General features: G+C 31.7%; 3 protein-coding genes across 7 annotated transcripts; 1 reads left to right on the top strand and 2 right to left on the bottom strand.

The window, feature by feature from the left end:
• The first annotated feature begins 1,299 nt into the window (after positions 1-1,299).
• On the top strand, positions 1,300-7,991 carry ZEU1 (P-loop containing nucleoside triphosphate hydrolases superfamily protein). 5 transcript variants are annotated; one of them, XM_089716287.1, is made up of 8 exons: positions 1,308-1,466; positions 2,929-2,985; positions 3,878-3,934; positions 4,105-4,467; positions 5,896-6,007; positions 6,725-6,784; positions 7,358-7,462; positions 7,701-7,991. In XM_089716287.1, exons 3-8 carry the CDS (start codon positions 3,903-3,905, stop codon positions 7,815-7,817), a joined length of 789 nt encoding a protein of 262 aa, XP_089572413.1. In that variant the 5' UTR covers positions 1,308-1,466; positions 2,929-2,985; positions 3,878-3,902; the 3' UTR covers positions 7,818-7,991. The 5 variants fall into 5 exon arrangements, with proteins under 5 accessions (XP_089572410.1, XP_089572413.1, XP_089572412.1 ...); XM_089716286.1 differs by having other exon boundaries at positions 2,929-3,005; XM_089716284.1 differs by lacking the exon at positions 2,929-2,985 and having other exon boundaries at positions 1,300-1,466.
• A 389-nt stretch (positions 7,992-8,380) lies between these two features.
• LOC105633076 (uncharacterized) lies at positions 8,381-15,351 on the bottom strand. The gene is made up of 2 exons (XM_089716283.1): positions 14,229-15,351; positions 8,381-8,567 (listed from the first exon to the last, which is right to left on the bottom strand). The coding sequence occupies exon 1, from the start codon at positions 15,176-15,178 to the stop codon at positions 14,276-14,278; it is 903 nt and encodes a 300-aa protein (XP_089572409.1). The 5' UTR covers positions 15,179-15,351; the 3' UTR covers positions 8,381-8,567; positions 14,229-14,275.
• Positions 15,352-18,788: 3,437 nt separating this feature from the next.
• On the bottom strand, positions 18,789-20,862 carry LOC105633066 (uncharacterized). Its single transcript, XM_089716749.1, has one exon. The coding sequence runs from the start codon at positions 20,371-20,373 to the stop codon at positions 19,429-19,431; it is 945 nt and encodes a 314-aa protein (XP_089572875.1). The 5' UTR covers positions 20,374-20,862; the 3' UTR covers positions 18,789-19,428.
• Between the last annotated feature and the right edge of the window lie 1,182 nt (positions 20,863-22,044).

Below are 22,044 nucleotides of genomic sequence, written 5' to 3'. Positions count from 1 at the left end.
CGAACCGATAATTAAATCGAACCGTTAGTGGTGAGAGGGGAAAATAATAGAAACTAAATTCTCTAGCCCTTCTCCCTCCGTACCGCGCGACATCTCTTCCCCTCCACCACCTTCTCCGATGACCTCCAGCCGGGAAACAGAAGCTACGCCCCACTTTCCGTCGCTAAGTCACAGTCCGGCCATCAATCCTTCCATTCTCGGCGGATTCCATGAACACAGAAGCGAGAGAGGTTGATAGATATCGCGATACCTGGTTCTCAATAGCCGGCCGGAAATCGCCTTCTCTAGCGCACTCTAGCACGTTAGCTAAGATGGATTCGGCATTCCTACTTCTAGTTTGCAAGTTCCTTCCGTTGATTTTGAGTCTAGCAATCAATATTGCATGTTGTAGAAACTTACTGATTTTGAGTCTAGCAGTCTAATTTATATACCGGTAACTATAGTTTTTACTCGTAACTACTCGACATTCTTGTGTAAAAAATATGCAAAATATATATCTTCCGGTAACTATAGTAATTTATACTTTAAATATTTATTAATAAATAAAATATTATTAGATATACATCTTATCGATAAATAAATTTTAATAAAATTATATACATTATATTATATATCTTAATAAATTAATTTTTTAATAAAATATATTAAATAAAATTATATATAAGTATTCATGTCATGTCTTAGTAATTTAATTGAATTTTTTTTGTGAAATTTATTAAAAATAAAAAAGTATTAATTAAATAGAATGTTATAATTAAAAATTTTTAAACTTACTTATCAACATCACTAATAAATTTCTAATGATAATTATAATTATATCTTAATTTAAAATATAACCGCTGTGGAATATGAAATCTTGATATGAAATCTTGATATGCTTTTGGTAAATTAGAATATGACTCGTAGAAAATATCACCAATAAATTTATAAACATAATTATAATTGGATCTTAGTTAAATGCCTTTTTATTTTTTTATTAGTATCATCATTTATATTAGTATATAATTATAACATACTAAGTATATTATCTAATAAAAAATTATTAAACATAATACTTACATAATATTTTATTATTGCAATTATTATAGTATTGAAATATAATTATAGCTTTTTAATTAATAACTAATAATAATAATAACAACTTTAACAATGATAATAACTTTAACAACAATAATAACAAAAATAACTAATTTACTATCGAAACGTCGCAGTTTTGATATGGGAGGTTTAAATGAATCCACAAATAAAAACCACGTCGTTTTAGCCTAGAGTTGCATTTTAATCATACAAACAGAAAGTTCTCTCAAACTCAACTCAAGCAAAACGTATTTTCTTCTCCCTCCCTTCCCTGCGCCGCTCGTTGTCTGCACTTCTACTGCCACAGTCTTTCTTTATACCTTCCCGTTGCTTTCGTTCTTGGCCATCGCCTCCGCAGCAGTCGTGCTCTTCAAGGGTACAAGTTCCAGGTTCGTTCTTGACTTTTTTAAAATTTCATTCTCGGTTTTTTTTTTTTTTTTTTTTCATTTTGCTTCGTCCCTTTTCCCTTTTCTCTCTTTTTTTTTTTTTTTTTTATTTTATTTATAAACACATATAAACAAAGAGGAGGAATTGTTGAATTTTAATTTATGGGTTCACCGAGATTATTTGCATATTGTTTTATTTTTTCGTTTATGGGTTTTGTGCATGTTTTATTTGTTGAAAATATATATATTAAAAGGCAAAAGGATGGTGAATATAAGCCAATTCGTGGTTTGTTGAGTGAAATCTGATATGTTTGGTTTGTTAATAATGATTAAGATTGTCTAGAGATACTGATAATGAGATTATTTGCATATAATTGTCATATACTGAGAATGGTTTGTCAATTTTTCTGCTGCTAAAGTTATTCAAAGTTTGCTTTTCAATAATAGGATTTCAAATTTAAAATTTGATATTGTAAATGCGGTTAGTTACTAATATCAAACTTTGATAAGCAAAACACGTTAAAAGGAATCTGCTTTTTGTACAAAATGTGAAAGTTCATAATGTCAAAGTTCTTATTTATTTATTTTTCAGATTCTTGTTCATGCACAGAGTCGAATGTTTTTTGTGTGGAAGAAGATGATGTTGATTGTTAATCCTTGCAATCTTGGTTCTTGAAAAAGTGGAGTTCAAGAATTATGTTTGTATTAAGAATATTATGTTTATGTACAATTCTTGTGTTTTTGTTGTAGTGCTGTTTTGTTTTGATGTGCTTTTTAATTCAGTAATTTTTTTTATTGACATACTTTTTATTATGTTTTATATGGATTTAGTTCTCATTCTATGATAATTTGCTATAGTTTAGTATTATTATATTTTAATTAGTTTTTAGTTTGTGGTTGATATTATTCTTATTGAATTTTAATAGATTTTTGATTGTCAAATTATTTAATTGAGAATTGAGATATTTGTTTGAATTTCAATTCTTTTGTTTTATTTTAATACTACTATGTACTGTTGATTGAGAATATCACATGTTAATTTGTTTTATTATTTTGAATATTACAGGATAAATTGTTTTTTTGTTTTGAAGTTGAATTTTAGTGTATTTTTATGTATTTCTTTTGTTGCACTTTGGGTTCATATTTGGGTTTCCTGGATTGAATAAATTTGTGATTAACGAGTATTTAAACGGATACGGGTAGTATGCGGGTAGTTCTAAATGGGTTTGGGACGGGTTTGGTTCTTTTTGGTTTATTCCTTAACGGATTCGGGTACTTAAACTAATAATGGATTCGAATTCGGATAGTTTATTTTTTGCGGTTACCCGCCCCGCTGCCAACCCTAAGTAGAATGTCCTATTCTTAGGGGCGGTTTTGCTGAAATTTCGATAAGAACCTTAGGTAGTAATAAATATATTTAAAAGATAGAATCTACTAGTTGATCATTCTTCCTTCTTAATTCCAGTTCTTGTAGGTCGTTTGAGTTCACCTTGTGCCCTTCTAATGCAGAACCAGAGCTAGAGTATTTTCTCTTCTATCACTGTGAGCAATAATAAATAGTACATACCAACATTATTATGCATAAATCCATTTACTACTTAAAAGTTTATGCTTAGTTATCACTTAATTATTTATTTGTATATCATTAATATAATTATTATTATTGAAATATGTATATATTTAATTGTTTACTTATTTGTTATAGTTGCACTTGATGAATTGCATTGATTGAATTGTTTGATTAGCTGTATGTGCTATTGCTTGCCTTGTTTGTGGGGGCACTGGTATGAAGCGGATCACTGCAAGGTTTCTAAGGGCGGTCCATGATACTATTGACCATATATGGGGAGATCAGCACCCCCTTATGCATCTTATGATATATAATATGGATTATATGAAAAATACCATAGGGTGGCTTCCTGTTGGTAACAAAAAAGAAAAGAGAGTATGAAATAACAACGAAAGGGCTAGTCAAGTGAGGATGAGGCTGGATGGCCATGTATGTGTGAGGACAGCTTCTTGGGGGTTTTGGTGATGTTACAAACCAATCTCCAGTTACTGTGATTATGTTAAGATGCTAATGTTTGTGAAATTTGTTGCTTTGACATTTGTGTGAAAGATGCTAAGCACTTCGCTCTTCCTCACTTTTTTCCCTCCTCCCTCGATTCCTCTGCAACCCTAATGAAGCACTCAGCAGACTGCTGATAATAGTCAACTGCTGTCATTACAATCACAAGCCATTCCCTTCCAATTCACAATCACCGCCTTCACAGCTTTCCGGCACCAACTTGTCTACTTTTACTCAGTAGTTTCAGTTTGTTTTAGCCCTTAATTTACAATTCGAAAACTCTTATCCTGGTTTTTGAGTGATTTGGAATCTAAAACTCATTTTTTACATGCTTTGCTGGTTGCAGGCTATAAATTTATGAGGGACATGACATGTATTGCTCCTTCACATTTTCTAAGGCTTTGTTAGTAAATTTTCTCTCTTCCCATGTCACTTAAAATTTTCATTTTTTTTCCTTTTCCTGCAATTTTTAGAATTGAATTATTTGGTCTAAACTAAACACAATCACAAAAGAAAAACTGAAAATAGTAACATAGTTTCTTGACTAATATACATTTCTTTGTTAAATTGTAGAATTTTTGGTACTTTATCTGCAAGGAGGTCACTGAATTCTTGCTTGAATTACCCCTGGAAGAGTTCCCTTAGGTTGGTCAGAATGGAAAATAAAAATACTAGTAATGCTAACCTAAGGTTTGAGAACTGTGGGTCGAGAGGTGCCTTCATAGTTCTAGAAGGCTTGGATCGCAGTGGAAAGACTTCTCAATCTAGCGCAATGGTCTCTTACTTGGAGGGACTTGGGCATCCAACTGAATTATGGCGGTTTCCTGATAGAACTACTAGCATTGGACAGATGATATCTGCTTATCTTTCAAATCAATCCCAGTTGGATGATCACACAATTCATCTATTATATAGTGCAAATCGGTGGGAAAAGAGGTACAATCTTTTTCTATGGTGAACGAGATGGCTGTAAAACCTTCAGCTTTTACTTGTCTATGTTTTCTAATATGAGGTGGCGATGAAAATTTCATTCAGTTGCTTATATTAATAAGCTAGGTATTTAGTTATCCATGTCATTATTATTTTAATATCAGCTTGTCTCTTGTTTTAATTTATTTTGTAACAAGAATAAAGGGATCCCTTGCTGGTACGTGCTCAGAGAAGAAATCCACCTCTGTCCCAGATTTAATAGTTCTCTTGTACATTTTTTCCTGAGCTGTACAGTAGATTATGAAGTTGATTTTTACTGCATGAATGCTCCTTAAATACCATTGCAGACACTTTAGAATTTGTTGTCCTTGTCCATGTATATGTGATATAGATGTTATGCATACTGAAAGTGTAGATAAAGTCTTGCGGACCTATTCTCACGGGTTTAGCATTTTATAAATTAGGGTTTTAGCTTCTTGGAATATTTTATCTTTTTCACCTATCACCCTTAACTGCTCTAATCTCTAGCTTTTCCATTTTTTATTTTTTTTAATTTTTTGAATTAAGACAAATGAGATGCATGTGTTTTGAAAAGGTCAAGGATGTGTTTTCCAAGTTTCATGTAGGATATCTTCATTTTGTAATTAGTATCGTGGCAAATCAAATTTTGGTGGCATTCATGTAAACATATGCTCATTTGTGGAGTTAGGATTTGAAAGAGTGTAAGAAAAAATGTCTTTGTAAGTATGAAAACTTTCCTTTCAAATTGTTTCTTGAAGTTAAAGGGTATTGATTTCAAAACTTGTAGTTTCAGTTTCTCTTCAAAAGCACTGATGAAAGTTTGTGAGTCTCCTTTATGTACATCCCTTGAATCTAAGATTATAAAACATAATACAAGGTGGAAATAAGGTGCCTTATTAGAAGTTCGATGTCATGGTGCCACTACTTAGACTTTCCAGTGTCTCATTAAGCTGTGTTCTTGATTCATCAAGACAATTTAAAAGTTTAATGACTGTATGTACATTCTGATGTATAATGATTGGTTATGTTCTTGAGGGCTGAGTGAGTCCTATGTTTGGCTTACCAAAAGTGTATTATGCTGTGAAGTGATATTTAGTAATACAATTAAATTTTCAAGCAAGTTGATACTTTCATTAGGAGATTGTAAATGATTATAGAATGAATTGATGGATTTTGTCAAATGTAATTCACTTTACGTATGTTCATGACTAAGGTGATGTTTGGTAAAATTGAAAATTAAGACCTGAATTTATAAGTGACATGCAGATAAATATTATCAAAAAGTTTAAAAGTAACAAGTGCTGAGAATTTTAATTTTAAATGTCAATTGGTATTGCCAAATATTACCGAATCCTTTTTACCTGAATGAATGTTTAAATATTTATAGTTTTGAAAATGTGGATGATTTTGCAGCTCATTGATGGAAACCAAGCTGAAAAGTGGAACGTCTCTCATTGTTGATCGGTACTCTTATTCTGGAGTTGCTTTCTCATCTGCCAAAGGTCTTGATTGTGAGTGGTGTAAGGTGAACACAAGCATGAAAATGGTTTGAAATTAATGCTGATTTACCATGATGTCTTTGGAAAATGATTCATATAGCAGGCCTAGTTACTTGTTGTCTATCTTATGCTTTATTCTAGTTATTTTTAATACTCCCTCCGTCCCAAAATTACAGTCCTAAATGTTTTTCCCATAGTTTAAGAAAAGTTAGTTAAATTAGTTTAACTATAATTTTTTTCTTATTTTTCCACATATATCCTTAAAGTTCTAAACATTGTATATTAATAATTCCTTGAAACTTTTAAAATAAGATGAATAGTTAGTTTACCAAGATTTCAAAATCAATTATCTTAAGATTTTTTTCTATTATTTAGTAAATTCAACTAATATTAATTATTTACACGAGTTATTATATAAGGGTGTTGCGGGAAAGTGAAAAGAAAAATATTTCTGGAAATGTAAATGGACTATTATTTTGGGACACCCAAAAAGGAAAGTGGGACTACAATTTTGATGGAGGGAGTATATCAGAAAATTTTTATGTGAAAAGTATTTCGAAATTTTTTTCTGGCTTATACTTTACTGTGCATTGCTATTAATTTGATCAGAGCAAATATTGGAAACAAAGAATTCATGTAGCCGACTCCAACTAGTTTGGGACTAAAGCTTAGTTGTTGTTGTCGTCTTTGGAAAATGATGTTTATGTCCTCCATCTGGTAGTGAATGAGATATTCTCTTGCAGGCTCCTGAGATTGGGTTGCTGGCTCCTGATCTTGTACTTTACCTTGACATATCGCCTGAGGTGAGCTCTTTATATGGTCTGACAGTTAAGCAAAATATGTTGACCATCGCCATGTTCTGTAGATGTGGACCGTAGTGAGAAGCCAACCTCATCTCAATTTCTTTTTCATCCCATTAGTCATTACCATCCTTTGACATGGTAAACAAGAAAGCCTCTTTAAAAATGTGCCTTTTGTGCTGGTCTGTCTGATATCAATTAACTTGATCCTGATATCCACTGTTTTTAATTATTTCCAAAAAAAAAAAAAAAAAAAAAAAATACAATGATCCTTTAGCCATAGTAATAACTTGATGCAACTATCTCTATATATAATTGAGTTTAATCAGTCTTGTAGAGCAACTAATATTTAATGCATTGGAGATTGTAGCAGTCAACTTTATCCTTGGAACACAAATAATTTCACGCACATGTACAGTCATGCATATTTGAATTGTTAGGGTGGCCCTGGATGTCAGTTGACCATTTTGCTTCTCAAATAATTGCTGAGTTCCAGCATCTAGGCACATGCACTGGTTGAATTAATTTTCTTGTGTAATTCCTATAACTGTGGTGATGTTATGTTGGCATCATTAGAAAGCTGCAGAAAGAGGAGGCTATGGAGGTGAAAGATACGAGAAACTTGAATTTCAGAGAAAAGTAGCACAATGCTATCAGACCCTCCATGATTCCTCCTGGAAGGTAAATTTGTATTCGATCTACCATATTTATACGCCAGAGAATCTGTGTTGAAACTCCCAACTCATGCATGGATGTTATAGTGGTTATCAGCCTGCCCTCAGTGTCTATTTATTAATTCTGTATCCCAATTGATCTTTCTCTGCTGTCATTTGTTTTGTTTGCCCATCGTCCATTCTTCGACCATGCTGGCTATCGAGGGATTCTTCCAAGTGCTAAATGTATTGTCAATTTGATGCAGATAATAGATGCCTGTCAACCCATAGATGAGGTTCAAAAACAGCTCCAAGAGATTGTTTTGGAACATGTCAAGGCATGTAAAAACGGGAGACCTCTTTCTCACCTCTGGCGATGCTAATTTTTTTCTTTTTGTTCATTTCTCGACTGGATTTGGATTGTAATTTGGATGCTGTTGGTCTAAAATAGTTTAGCCTGCTGATCATGTGACGCGGGTTATGTCCATATGGAATGGAAATATTATTTAATGGGTCCTTTGCTCATAGTTGGAAAGAGTACAATAAGTTTCACATCAGAGCTTTTTGTGTGTTCAGAAAATGCTTCCAATTTTGTTTATTCAGTTATTTGAAAACATTTAAGGATTCCGAGAACATAAGCAATTCATAAAAGGGTAATTTCTATTTATAAAACCCTTCATTTTGTTTTGCCTCAAGAAGTATAGGCAAAGCTCATCACTTCTTCAGCCTGTTGAATCTATTGAAGTGATTATGGTAAAATTGGTAATGGAAGGTTCTGTTGCATCGCTTATGAACTGTCTAGACAGTAGTGACTTGCATAGCATAAAAGTCTTCTTTTTTAACAACAATACTACGCGACGTTTCCCCTTTGGGAAAAACGATCAACTTTCAATCAAACCTAAAATATCAGGGTATAATAGGTTATGGTTGGCAAATCCTGGTAAGCTTATACCACAATGTATGCCTTTACAATTTACACGATCATCAGAAGCAACTTTGTCCGATACATAACATGTATATATATATATATATATATACACACACACACTTGAAGACTAATGACACGCTCAGTTTCTTACCTCTCTTTCACGCGTCTTTGACAAAATAAGTCCCTTGCATTCGTTACAGAAAACCTTTGTACAAGGAAACAAAACGATTAGTGCAGTATTCTAAATAATAAACAAAACGTTCGCATTATGAACAGAAAAGATGAGATGAGAATCTAATAGTTAGATGCAGTAAAGGAATCAGTTATGATCTAGTAGTATGATGGTCATAATTAACGCACAAAGTTTTCATCTATATTGCAGGTATGTTTCTCCTATGCCTTGTGTCTAGCGTTAAGATCTATAGCAATCACTCTTTAGACTTCCTTTACAAGAAACAAAAATAACTCCAAATTCATAGTGAAATAATGCCCCCTAGCAATTAAATAGTTCAATGTTGAGTTTTGAGTTCTTGTTGTTGAATAAAGGGCATGATAGCAAACCTATGCCAATAGACATCTTCATACAAGAAGATAAATGAAGGTACGTTACTTGTAGTTCAAGAGATTATCTAATTAATTACTCTCCATATCCCTTCACTTTTAATATATGTTCTACTATTCCGAAAAGAAATGATTGGTGTGAAAGAGTGAATTTTTATAGCTTTTACTAGTTTCAGATTTTCATTTAATATATGAAATGGTTGTGGAAGTATTGGATGTTATGATTATTTTTGGGGTAAGGTTTTATAAATTATCACAATTTAAATTGAATTCAATTTGGTTATTTATATAAGTTGGAGTTGACTAGGATGCCACTTGAAAGGCAAGCCAACAATTTCATTCACATAGGTCAATTGTAATTAAGACTAACAATGCTGAATATTTATTGCTCGCAGTCATAGTTATAGCTATATATTTATTGCAGTAATATGTCCTCCAAGTTAGTTACTAGAAATTTCAGCCAATTGCTGCTGTCCATAAGTTTAAATCAAGTTAGTTGCTAGAAATTCCACCTTCGTTAACATAACAGCACTATTAGTATGTATCTATCCATTCAACACCACAGGCAAGCTATCAGTGTCTTATATCTATACACGTATGAATGTAGATATAGAATTATTTCATCAGCATTTCTCTTAATTCTATGCATTTGCTTTCAAAACCAACAAATGAGAAGGAGATATATTTACCACAAAAAAACATCCCTGGAAAATCTACATCTTCTCTTTGATTTGTCCCTTGTCAATTGTCATTCAATTTACCACAACAGTTCTAAGTCTTCTTGAACTCCTTAAATTAACTGTAGAAGATTCAAATTCACTTCCCAAATTGAATAATCCCCAAATGCTCACATAATTGTCCACACAAATAAAACATTATCTAAATTATTCCATCCTTGTTTGATCACCAGCATACCTAACGCAATAATGTCATAACAAATTTTGAAAGGAGTATAATATCTTACATCTTAATTTACCGTCCAAATTGAATAATCCCTTAATGCTAGATGATATCATATAATAATAAAATATATTAAAATAATAATATTAGACTACTAAATAAACTCAAATTAACAAATAATATAAAATTCGTAATTCTTATCTTAGTACAACTACCTGAAATTCGGTATATACTTAATTATATACATAACTTTAAGGCCCCATTTAGCTATATTTGTCTTCAACTTTTGCGTCAATAGATCAGCCTATAGCTATCAAAACCCACGTTACAGCCACCATGTTTAGGATATAAAGCATTCATCATCACAAAAAAACTAGCTTCAAATCTACTTTAACTAAAGAAATGATACAGTATAACCTATCCCTCTTATTTTGATATTTTATGTATGTAGATAATGATAATCCACGAAAAGATTTAGGATAAACCCAATCAAATCAAATAGTAATTAATCCAAAAACCTTATCTGATGTCATAATTAGCGTTGTCAACTGCGACAGCCAGTGATCTATCTCTTTCCTTCTTCTCTTACCTAATGTTTTTGCCAATCAGATCCCCGCCATTAAACCAGTCTTTTATACGACGAATTAATTAAGAGATTAGCCAAAGATGGAAGAAGAAGAAGAAGAAGAAGAAGAAGCGTAAGCTTAAACGCTATTCAAAATTCAGAATGGCTTTGCAGAGAGATAAAGAGAAAGAATACTATTTTATTGATTTTCAATTCTGTTTTGAGAAAGCGATTAGTTTGAGATTCTAATCGCTAATGATTTTCCATTTTTAGAAAAAGAAAGATAGATAGATAGATTGTATAACCAACTAATTAACGGAATCATCTTGCCTAATTGATACAAGGGCAAAGGTTTTCATGGCTACCGCACTTTAGCATATTTACTGTTAGGGGTTTGGAAAATCATTTCATTTCGAATTATTTATTCCCAAAAAAATTTAATAGTTCAGAACCACTTTCACATTGAAAATAATTTTGGAACAGATAAATTTGCACGGTCTCAATTTTCTGTCTTGAAGATCAGATATCATCAATCCGTTTGCTAAATAATTGAAACTATTTTATGTTTTTATATTTAATAGTTTTATATCAAACCTCCTTTCACAAATTATTTTATTTTATCGTATTTCCCTTTTTCTTTTACTTAAATTTCGGTTAATGGATTTTGTTGGATTTTAATTTATCTATAGCAATTCTTCTTCCCTTTTCCTTTTTTTGCCAGCAACTAGGAATAATTTAACAAAATGAATAATAATCTCAATCAACTCCTTACTTGATGCATTTCATTTCGGCTGTTACCAAAAACTGAATTTAATTTACTAGTTGAATAGTGTTTCAATAATTACAATAAAAAAATAAGAAAGTTATAAAATGATTTTAGATTTTAGTTCAATTGTCCTGAAAAAATATCGTGGGATTCTGTAATTTTTTTTCAGCATTTATGCAAAATATCATTTCATCTTAAAATTTAGATATTACGACAAGTAAAAAGATTTTCTATATATTAATCATAAAACCAGTGAATAATATAAAAGTAGAACAAAATGACATTTTCAGCGAGAGAATAATGCTGCTATTTCCTATCTTTCAATGATTTGTTACTAAATTATTTAATTTTAGCTATATATTTTTCTCTACAAGAGGAGAGAATTATAATGTCTACTCCCTTAAAAGATAAATTCTTAAGTTCACTCAGGCTACCACGTCAGCTTATAGACTCATCCAATAATAGACTCACATCAACATTTTACTTTTTCAAAAATTTATTTCTTATTAATTCTTTCATGATAAGAAATGTAGTTGCATTGGTCTAGTAGTTAGTGATGTGTACAGAAAAAAAAAAAAAAAAAAACAAAAAGCAAAATGCTCGATGAGTTTATAGCTGACGTAGTAGACTGAGTTTACCTAAGAATTTATCCTACTTAAAGATTGTTATTATCCAATTCCAAAAAAAAAAAAAAAAAAAAAAAAAAGATTGTTATTATCCACAACTTACATATTTATTTCCCACCTTTTTTTTTTTTTTTTTTTTTTTTTTTTTGCAGAAATATAAAATAATAGTATAATTTAGGTTCAACATCTAAACTAATATTCAATTTAAACAGAATTAATTTAATTTACTTTTACATTTAATACTGACAATGATAATAAATATATACCTAATAATTTGGCGATCCTGTTAAATGCTTCATTTGTGATTTTTCTTTTTGTTTATGTATGTACTAATGTTAATGGTCCAATTATGGGATGTTAATGTATACTTTATATATTTTATTCTAATTTTACCATTTATTTTACCATCTCATGTATGAAAAGCATTTCCTAATTCATTGTCCAAACAATATATATATATATTTGAAATAATTTTACGATTATAAAACCAATAAAAACTTAGTATTTTCAAGCATCTAAACCCACACTAACAAGCCTCCCTATATAATCAAACTTCACCTAAAAATGCTAAGTGAAAAGATGGTCCAAACATATTCATTAAGATGAATTCATTAATTATATCTAAACTCTTGTGTACAGATTAAAGAGTTACATCCATATACTTAAGATGTAATCACCATTTTATTATACCACGGGTAACCAAACATAGGATTAGGGTTTTTTCATTTTTTGGAGAATATAGTTTTGCATTTTGTAATTAGCTTTTTTTCTTCATTTCTTTTTTCATATATAAAATTGTAACATGATCCCACTAATGTATTTCTTCAAAGATAAAAGTTAGTTACTGATTTTAGGAGCGAAGTTTTCCTTTAGATGTGATTACTTTTCATTCATAAAATTAAAAATTTAGTAATATTTTGTTATAATTTAAAGTTCAAGCCCTAAGATATATAAATATATAAAAAGGCGTAGTAAATTAAATTAAATTAACTTACAATTTTCTCATTGATCTCCACTCAAACAAACCTGATCAACAAAAAATCAAAAATAAAAAAAGAAAACACCACTGACATATTTCCATGGAATGCTAGGTTGATCCTCTCTTTTGTCTACACATTCTTAATGAAAAGAGAATAATTATATATATTTTTTTAAGGTAATGCAGATTAAAAAGAGATGAGATAATCCATATATACAGGAAATTATTAGTTAAGTCCTGTCATGTAATTCTAATAGCATTTGCAATTTTAATCTGATTATGGTCCAATCCAAACTTAAATTTAAACTACATTTAATTAATCCCTTGCGAGTGAAATCAGAATTTTAAATTAAATGAGTAAATTAAAAGAGAGAAATAAAGGCCAAGTCATGATATAAAGTAGATAATTATATTATAGCTGACCCTGATATTTCAAAGTGAAAAGAAAAGAGAAAAAAAAAAAAAAAAAAAAAAAAGAAGCAAGGAAATGTCATCCAAGGAAATAGGAACATACAATTATGAAAAGAAATGAGGAGAGAATAATAGGTTTAGAAAATGGGTAAAAGAAAGGAAAAATTATTTTTTCACAGCCCAGTTAATTTAAATGCAGAAAATGCAGATATCGAACTCCAAAACCAGATTAATTTCAATAAAAAAAAATTAAACATAAAATGAAATTCGTTTCAAGCATGCACATCGAGAAATAAAATTTGTATTTCCCTTTTAATTTTTGTAAATGCATGTATTTTAGTAATTATCCTTGACCAAATGTGATTCACTTTTGTCTGTTGAATTTCTTAATTTAATTATCTTAGTTTTGTTAGTTAAAGATATCATTAAGGATATCATGCATCATCCAATGGCACTCTCTTATATTATATATATATTCTAGAGCCTAGCTAGAAAGAGCTACCAAAGCCAACTGAATTTCCTCTCATCACCCTAACAAACCTGACAGGAGCATCAGAAAACAATGTGCGCTAGTAACTTTGCATATATACTAATTCTAATAATAATTCATCTACTCATATGCATATGTGTTGTCTTAATTAGCCTTTGTTGGTGGTTTGTTTTAGTTGAATAACTTTTCAGGTGTCTCAGTTAGCTTTTCAGTCGGATATTTGTATATATAGCTTTTATTGTTGCATCGGTATTCAATTTGCCCACCTGTCCTCCTTTGTCAATTAGTGTAAATTTTTTTTTGCCTGGTACCATAGATATTTCTCCTTCCAATAAGTTTTCTACTTCCCATTTCACTACTTGTTTTTCTAGTGTTTAGATTCTTAAGAATCAGAATTTGATTTCTGTTACCAACAAATAATTCTCTTCCATTACTTTATTTTTGGTGCTTCGAACGAACGAACTCACTCTTGACCTGACAGGTAAAGCGCTCTGTTTCCATGTCTAAATTGCGTATCCAATTTTGTATACCAAAAACTGCAAAAATAGTAGAATGGGATGTGCATTACCTTATTATTACTTTAACTTGGAGGCTTTGTTTTATATGCTTGAGCTTTCAAAGGCCTAAACTCAACGCAGCTTCAACATCCAATCTCCATGCAAACCCTCCACAGTCCATTCGCCAAACATCACAAGGTACCATTTTTGAACTGCACCTGTCTTTCTCCTCTTTGTCATTTGACAATCTCACCCAGCATGTAAATGCAGATTTATACATATATGGCACCAGCTTTTCTTTTCTCACCAACCACACCACTATTTCCTGTCTGTCATTCTTCTCTTTCATCACAGACATCATCTTCTTATAAGCCCCGTTTACCCACCGCACGTTATTTGAACCATCTGATATGAATCCAGGACGCGTGTCCTCTTCTAGATTCTTCACTCTCTCCACATCTGTACACCCTAACAAACCTCCGCCATCCATGCAAGCTTGGTTGATGTCTGTCACGCACTCTACCGTCACCCATGACTCCGCTATTACCACTCTCTTTTCAGGAACCGTCATCACCGTCGTTGGATTTTGATCAATCACTGGATACTTTAACTTCAACGGCTGATTATTCTCTGATTGCTTGAATAATTTATTGTCCGGATTGCACCAGGATCTCTCTAAATCAAGTGGATCCGTCGGCTGATTACTTCTCTCCGGCAGCAACTGCAGAGTAACAACATCCGTTTGCTTTTCTTTCTCTTGATGATCTGATGACGATGGACAAACCTTTTGGTTTCTTTTGATGAATCTGTTATTTTTACGAACCCTAACGTACTTTCTCCTGGTTTTTCGCTTGGAAACTAACGAGCTCTTATTATTCAAGGAAGGGACACCGGAATCTGGACCTCCGGAGGCCGGTTTTGGTGCAATCGGCCTGAATCTGAGCATTATTTGGTTGATTATCATCTTATCGTGCACGCCACCGGCGCATCTTATCATCCGCCACCTTTCTCCACCGTCCATTTCTCGAAAACACTCTTATCTCTCGTCTCTATTTTTAGGAGAGCATCTCTGTTTGGGAGAAGTTGAGGAATTAATCAAGCTATCAAGCGATAATCAAATGAAGCAAGAGGAGAAGACATTACAGAAATAGAAAAAGGAACACGTGTCTAGGGCAAACTGGGACAGTAAAGAAACGCAATTGGCTAGGAAAATTTGGAGGAGAGAAGGGTCCAGCTAAAAAGAAAGGTAATTAAGGCGATGGGAATGGTCCCACAAGAATCAACCAATAGGAGAAGGGAATGTGTGCAGCACTGCCGAAAGAAATTGGACACGTAGCATTTTTCCTTGATTGTCGTGTCGTGTCACTGTTCACTTTGGTGGAAATGTGCAAAAAGGCTTTTTGTTAGGTTCCAGAAACCGCACACGTGGTTTGTTTCTATAAGAACTTCTGTACCCCGCGGTTCAGTTTTAATTAATTTCTTTCACTCGCTTCTCACACAAAACTAACCTTTCTAACTATTGGTTCACATAATTACTACTCCCTTTGTTCCGTTGCTTTAAAACACACACAAAAAACAAAACACAGGGATTAGGACTGTAGTTAAATAGATATTTTTATCGATTCTTTACCTACAAATATCTCTAATCTGCTTTAAATACATAATTAATGAGTAGAAAATCAGGTCACCAACGGTCTTTTCTTAAGATTCGAAGAGTTTCTTCAACTTCAAATTGAAATATTATAATATAATAATCACATCATTTTTGAAAATAGAATACTTCCATGGAATAAATAAAGCAAAATGATAGAAATCTGAGTTAAAAATCAATCCAATAATATTTAGTTCAATTCAATTGGACGTTGGCGATAAATTCGTTTCTTGATTTATTTTACAAATAAGGCGGGACAAAATGATATTAAATTGAAAATAAAATTGATAATATTCAGTTCAATTCGATTAAACTGCTCACAACAAGATTGGTTCTCAATTTATTTTAGTCCAAATAAAAATTTCAAGGTAGTTTGACTTTATAAATCTAATAAGCTATGCTTAAAACCAAATTATATATATATATATATATATATATATATATATATAAAAACTCGAATCGTGTTGGTTTGATTCAAAACGAATTACTATCTTTCCAAGAAATATAATATAATCTCTTATAAATAATAAGGATTATACGTACGGCTGAGGGGGGCAGGAGGTGGCTCAAAGTGCAAGGCATGCGAGTGGAATAGAATAAAAAGAGACACCAGTTGGTGAAGGACGCGTGGCATTGAATAGATTGGATTGTACGACGATAGCCAAGATATATTGATTATTTTATTTTATTTTATTGCTTTAAAGAAAAGAAGAACTAATTGCGTTTGTCCCACTGGTTGTTGTTTTGCTGCCACGTATGAGGCTTACAGCCTTTGTTGTAAATCCACGTTCTAATCCGATATTTTTTGACAGCGACTTTAAGAGCTTCATGCCAATTGGATGATGCTCCCTTACATCCTTACTAAAATTTTTTTTTATTCGAAGGAAAATTATTAAAATATAGTAGTAGTCGTAGTACACTATCATTAAGTGATATCCCCTAACATCATTATTTGCACGACAGCACTTACTTCGAATCCTGCTATCCTAGTATCTATTCCATGAGTGATTTTAAACTATCCAATTCTATTATAAAAAGACTCTTCAATTAACTTTGTAGACTTTATTTTCAAAAATAAATAAAATAAAATGTAAAATTTTAAGAATTTAAAATTTAAATTTTGGATTGAATACCAATCCTATCTGCTTTTAAAAGATAAGCAACAACTATTATTTTGAATTCTCCAACTTTTGCACTCTCAAATATTTTATTGCGTATGAAATCCTCTTTTGAGATCTCCTAAGAATTGCTGCTCTACAGTCTACAAGCTTTGCTTGCCAATTAGTCCTACTTATGAGGGTCCCTCTTTAGCAATACTTTGTACAAGCATCTCAAAAAAAACAAAAAAAATTAGTATTACTCTTTTTTTTTTTATATATATATAATTTTCATCTTTTTATCTGCAAAGAATTCTTGATTGAAATACTTAAAAATGGTATTTTCTATAGAAATAGTATTTTTGCTTATTTCCACTATCCTCAATACCGAAGAAAGAGTTCAGCTCGATTTGCAATAGAAAAACATACTATCATTATAGCATAACACATTTATAAGTTTAAAGTGATTTACCTATTACTTCCAAGCGGTTATTTTTGACACTTTTAACTTTTTACAAAAATAATAAAAAAAAAGGGGTCAACGTGAGCATGACTAGAGATATCAATTTTACGCGATCGGATCTGATTTTAATTCATTCGGATAATGAAAAAATGAATTTTAAACAGGTTGGGATAGTATTTTTACGATCTATACCACTACTTGTTTAACAAATATTCAAAAAGATTTAAAATATAATTAATGTTGTAACTATATCTAATATTTATACTATATTTTTTTAAGTCAATATAATAATTTTATAATTTTTATAGTATGAAATCAAACCGCACTATTTTTACACAATTTCTAATACGGTTTTGGAATTTGTTTCAATTTGAAATTGAAATCGATAATTTATTTCAAACTTTTTAAAATCTTTTTTATATTTATGGCTTGAATAAATAATAATAACAAATATTAATTTTGAGAAAACACTGAAGCAATTTAATAAGAATTCTTAAAAATTAATTTTAAAAAATTATAATAAAAAAAAAAGTTGAATGATTCTTTAAAAAAACATGATTCTCGCGGTTTCAAACCGGAACCACTAGTTTTATAAACCAAAATTGCCAGTTCTAGTTTCACAAAAATAAAAAACCGAAACCAAACCCTAAATCACGATTTTCATTAGAGTGTAAAATCTCGAATCATTCATCACAACTTATTGCCGGTTTGACAAGTTCAATTTCAATTTTTACTAAATTACCCTTTAACTAATTATTTGTAATTAAGAAAGACAATTTGATGAAAATATTTAGATTATAGTAAGATAATAAACACCCCCTTTAATTTTTGAAGTGAAAAAAAAAGGGTTAAAAATGGCCAAGATTAACAGAAGAAAGATAATAATATTTAAATCACACTCACATTACTAATAATAAGTTCTACAATTAATCCATTAATACTACAACATTCCTAAAACAAATCAAATGCAACAGGAGACCATTTAGAAGTATGAGTGTCACAATTTGAATATCTAAGTAGCTGATTTTGCTTTGTAATTTCACATTTTCTTTTTCATAAATAAACACCTATGCACTGATTATCATGTAAAAGAACATAAGTTTCACATATTTATTATTCAAAAAGTAAACTTTACTTCCAAAAGAAAATTATGCATGCGGCATTTCTCTTTAATAGTTTTGATAGAGACATTAACGCTTGGGCCCTTTCAATCATATATGTATTTTCATACAAATTAATATTACTTGAAATAATAAATTGGGAGATAATGACAAAACAAAATGGCAAGCTTTCTACATACATGAAGAGAAGAGAAACCATCTTTCTTCGTGTGTGTGTGACTGTGTGTGTTCAGTGACAATTTGACATTATTAACTCAAACCATCTTTCTTGCTTAAGGTCAAAAAAGAGATGAGTTAGGTATTTAAAAAAGCCTTTTTTCACTATTTGCAAAAGAAGATAACCACTCGACAATAGATGGCAGTAAAAGCTTTTGTAATGCCAAATGCCGAATTCCAATTAAGCAATTTTTGATACACATAGCAATCAATGGAGCGGAACCCCAAAAGATAGGGCAAAAGGAAAAAAGTAAGGCCATTTAGAAGGTTCTCTTCATCCCCCCCCCCCCCCTCCTGCGTGGCAAGAAGAGCACAAAGCACGTTATCAACCAATTCATCCCCCCCTTTGATTCTTACTCCTCTTTGAACTAATCAATCCTTCACACATTCATTAATTTCTTCTTCTTGTTCCTTCTTTTCCCTTTTCAATTTGTTTTTAAATATTTTTATGCAATTGTCGTTCTTCTTCTTCTTCTTCTTCTTCTTCTTCTATAAATATGTATAGACTACAGGTCGCATCCCTTCTTGGTTTATACTTGCTCCTACAGATATTTACTTACTTACATATTATATATATATATATATATATATATATATAAACACAAACCTTACGTTCATCTTAACTTAAAGATGGAGTTTCTTCTCCAGCTTATCAAGGAATTTTTATTTTACCTGAAACTTTATTTCTTTCTTGTTTCTGTTTTTGTTTCTTTTTCTCCATTGTCAGAGTCCCAAACTCAGAGCTGCTTTAACGTCTAGTCTCCATGCAAACCCTCCACACTCCGTCTTCCATACATCACATGGTACCATCTGTGAATAATTCTCCTTCTGCCACGCGTACTGTAACCTAACCCAGCACGTAAACGCATTGCAGTGCAGATAAGGCAACACTTTCTCTTTTATCGCTAACCGTACCGTAATCTCCGGAGACGATGACTGCCCCCTGCTGTTGTATTCCGAGCCCACCGTTACCATCTTTTTGTAAGCTTCGTTTACCCACTGTACTCTATTTGAACCGTCCGATATAAATCCAGGACACGTGTCCCTCTCCAGATTCTTTATTTTCTCCACGTCCGTTCTCCCTAGTCCTTCTACCAAATCCATGCACGTGTCTGTCACGCTCTCGACCATCACCCACGTCTCTGTTGTTCTTTTCTCAGGCATCACCGCCGTCCGATCTGGAACGGAAACACGAAGACCAAGATCACCGTCGTGCACTTGTTTGCTTAAGTCAAACGACACTAGTGGATCTGTTTTCTCTTGCATGCTATCTTTTCTTACCGTAAGATCAAAACTGCTGCAAGATCCTCTCGCCTGAGATAAATCAGGCGTTAGATCAGTTCTTTCTGGAAGTAACTGGCGCGTGAAAATCTTCTCGTTTTGATCATCTTCTTTAACAGCTTTCTCTAGATCTGTAGATTTCTTCTTCCTTCTTCTCTTGTAATAATCGTTATCATTATTCTTCTTAACCCTAACGTACTTTCTCTTCGTTCTTACTCCAGAAACCACACCGTTCTTGTTCTCAGGCTTCCAGCCACCGGCGCCAGAGCCGTCGAAGGCTGGTTTCGGCGCAATCGGTCGGAATCTGAGCATTATTCTGTTGATTATCGTCTTTTCTTGAGCACCAGCGGCGCACGCAATCACGCGCCACCCGTCTCCACCATCCATCCCTGGTCTACCTCCACGTACCTCCGCTCTCTCCTCTCTCTGTTTCTGTCTTTTTCTCTAGAGCAAAACTAACAAACTCTCTACCAGAGACAACGCAGACGATAATCAAAGCGGCATCACGGTGGCTGGGTGGAGAAACACCACGTGTCTAGGGCAACTCTTAATACAGTGAAGAGAAGTGATTGGTTGGAAAAAAAAAATTTTGGATGGGACCCACTGAATAAATTGACGTTATAGGGGTTTCCAATTGGTCCCTTGTGTTAACGAATGAAAGAAGAGGACGTGTCCAGTTATCATAAAAAGAAGGGTACACGTGCCTGTTTTGGTTTGGGAGGTTGCATAAAAAGTGATGTTAAAGTGGAAATGTAGGTTCGAGAAATTGCACACGTGGTTCAATCCTGTTAACTTGGAACAAGATTTTGGACTTCATCTGCTCTACCTCTACTCCTTTTTTTTTGTCTTTTTAAATATTTCTCACTCTCTCCTCTTGGCGCGTGACATTTTTACAAATGAATAGTTACTGTCGTTTTTCATAATATGTTAAGCTGTCTAAGTACGAAACGTTTTCTTTTCTTAAAAATTCTTAAATATTTCTTTTCTTTTCTTAAAATTCTTAAAAAAATTCGTCATTTTAGCAAAGTAAATTATATTTAAATACTTGTTAATGAAACATCTAAAATACTTAAAATGCTAAATAATTGATTAACTATTTTAAATTAATTTATAAACTAAAAAATATATCTTAAATCAAATTTTAAAAATAAGTAATCAAATTAAACAAACTTAACTAAAAGGCAAATAAATGAAAATAATTTCTAATAGTACTTTAAATTTATGACAAGAAAATTTATTTAAAACACTTCTCAAGAGGTAAAAAAAAAAAAAGCAAAATGAAAAAAGAAATTTATATAACATTTTAAATTTGTCATATTAAAAATATTTTTGTTATTAATTTATGATGTCTTGTTGGGATAGTAGATAAATTAATCATGTTAAGAAAATACTAAAAAATTTACAATACTTGTAAATGATAAAGTAGTAAAAAAAGTCGGTGGATTGGGACCATTACAAAATGAATAATATTTTTGAGGGGTGATTTCGACATTGGCTTCTTAATTTTAGCATTAATGCATTTTATCCTGCCTATTATAATAAAAAAAATAGTATCTTGAATTTAATTATGCAATATTAAAATTAAAAAACTAAAAATAAAATATACACAAAATTAAAAATGAAATAAAATAATATTTACTAAATTTATAATAAACTTTTTATGGCAAAGAATTCAAACTGAAACTTAAAACCATACACTTTGTACATCTCTTTCAAAACGTGAGAAGACCGACAAAATAAATTTTTTATTACAAATTAAAGTTTACACATAATAAAATGCAGAAGTAATAAATTGAAGGACTAAGAACGCAATGAATCGTAATGTCAAAAAAAAAGAATGCAATGAATGGTTGCTTTAGACAAAATGGTGAAAGGGAAGTGTATATTATAATTGGAGGTGAGAGAGTGAGAGTTGGATTTGTAGGAAGAACCTGAAAGGAATGAGGGACGCGTGGATGGTCGATGGCGAATAGGATCTTGGGAAAGATTTGTGGGGAAAGGGAAATGTCGTTGTCGGGAGACTATACAGTTCATAATGGATTTATTGTAAGTAACGAA

The sequence above is a fragment of the Jatropha curcas genome, chromosome 11 (assembly GCF_041381405.1).
Source record: "Jatropha curcas cultivar XTBG-Jc1 chromosome 11, XTBG_Jcur_1.0, whole genome shotgun sequence".
In the NCBI taxonomy this organism is placed as follows: domain Eukaryota; kingdom Viridiplantae; phylum Streptophyta; class Magnoliopsida; order Malpighiales; family Euphorbiaceae; genus Jatropha; species Jatropha curcas.
The sequence above is the reverse complement of the archived record's forward strand: the minus strand, read 5'-3'. Positions and strand labels throughout refer to the sequence as shown.

Bases quoted from the DNA above. Each gene is read 5' to 3' on its own strand.
- ZEU1 (XM_089716284.1), top strand. From the start codon at position 3,903: ATGTATTGCTCCTTCACATTTTCTAAGGCTTT. The intron at 6,008-6,724 runs GTGAACACAAGC...ATTCTCTTGCAG, and splicing joins TTGATTGTGAGTGGTGTAAG to GCTCCTGAGATTGGGTTGCT. The intron at 7,463-7,700 runs GTAAATTTGTAT...AATTTGATGCAG, and splicing joins TCCATGATTCCTCCTGGAAG to ATAATAGATGCCTGTCAACC.
- LOC105633076 (XM_089716283.1), bottom strand. From the start codon at position 15,178: ATGGACGGTGGAGAAAGGTGGCGGATGATAAGATGCGCCGGTGGCGTG.
- LOC105633066 (XM_089716749.1), bottom strand. From the start codon at position 20,373: ATGGATGGTGGAGACGGGTGGCGCGTGATTGCGTGCGCCGCTGGTGCT.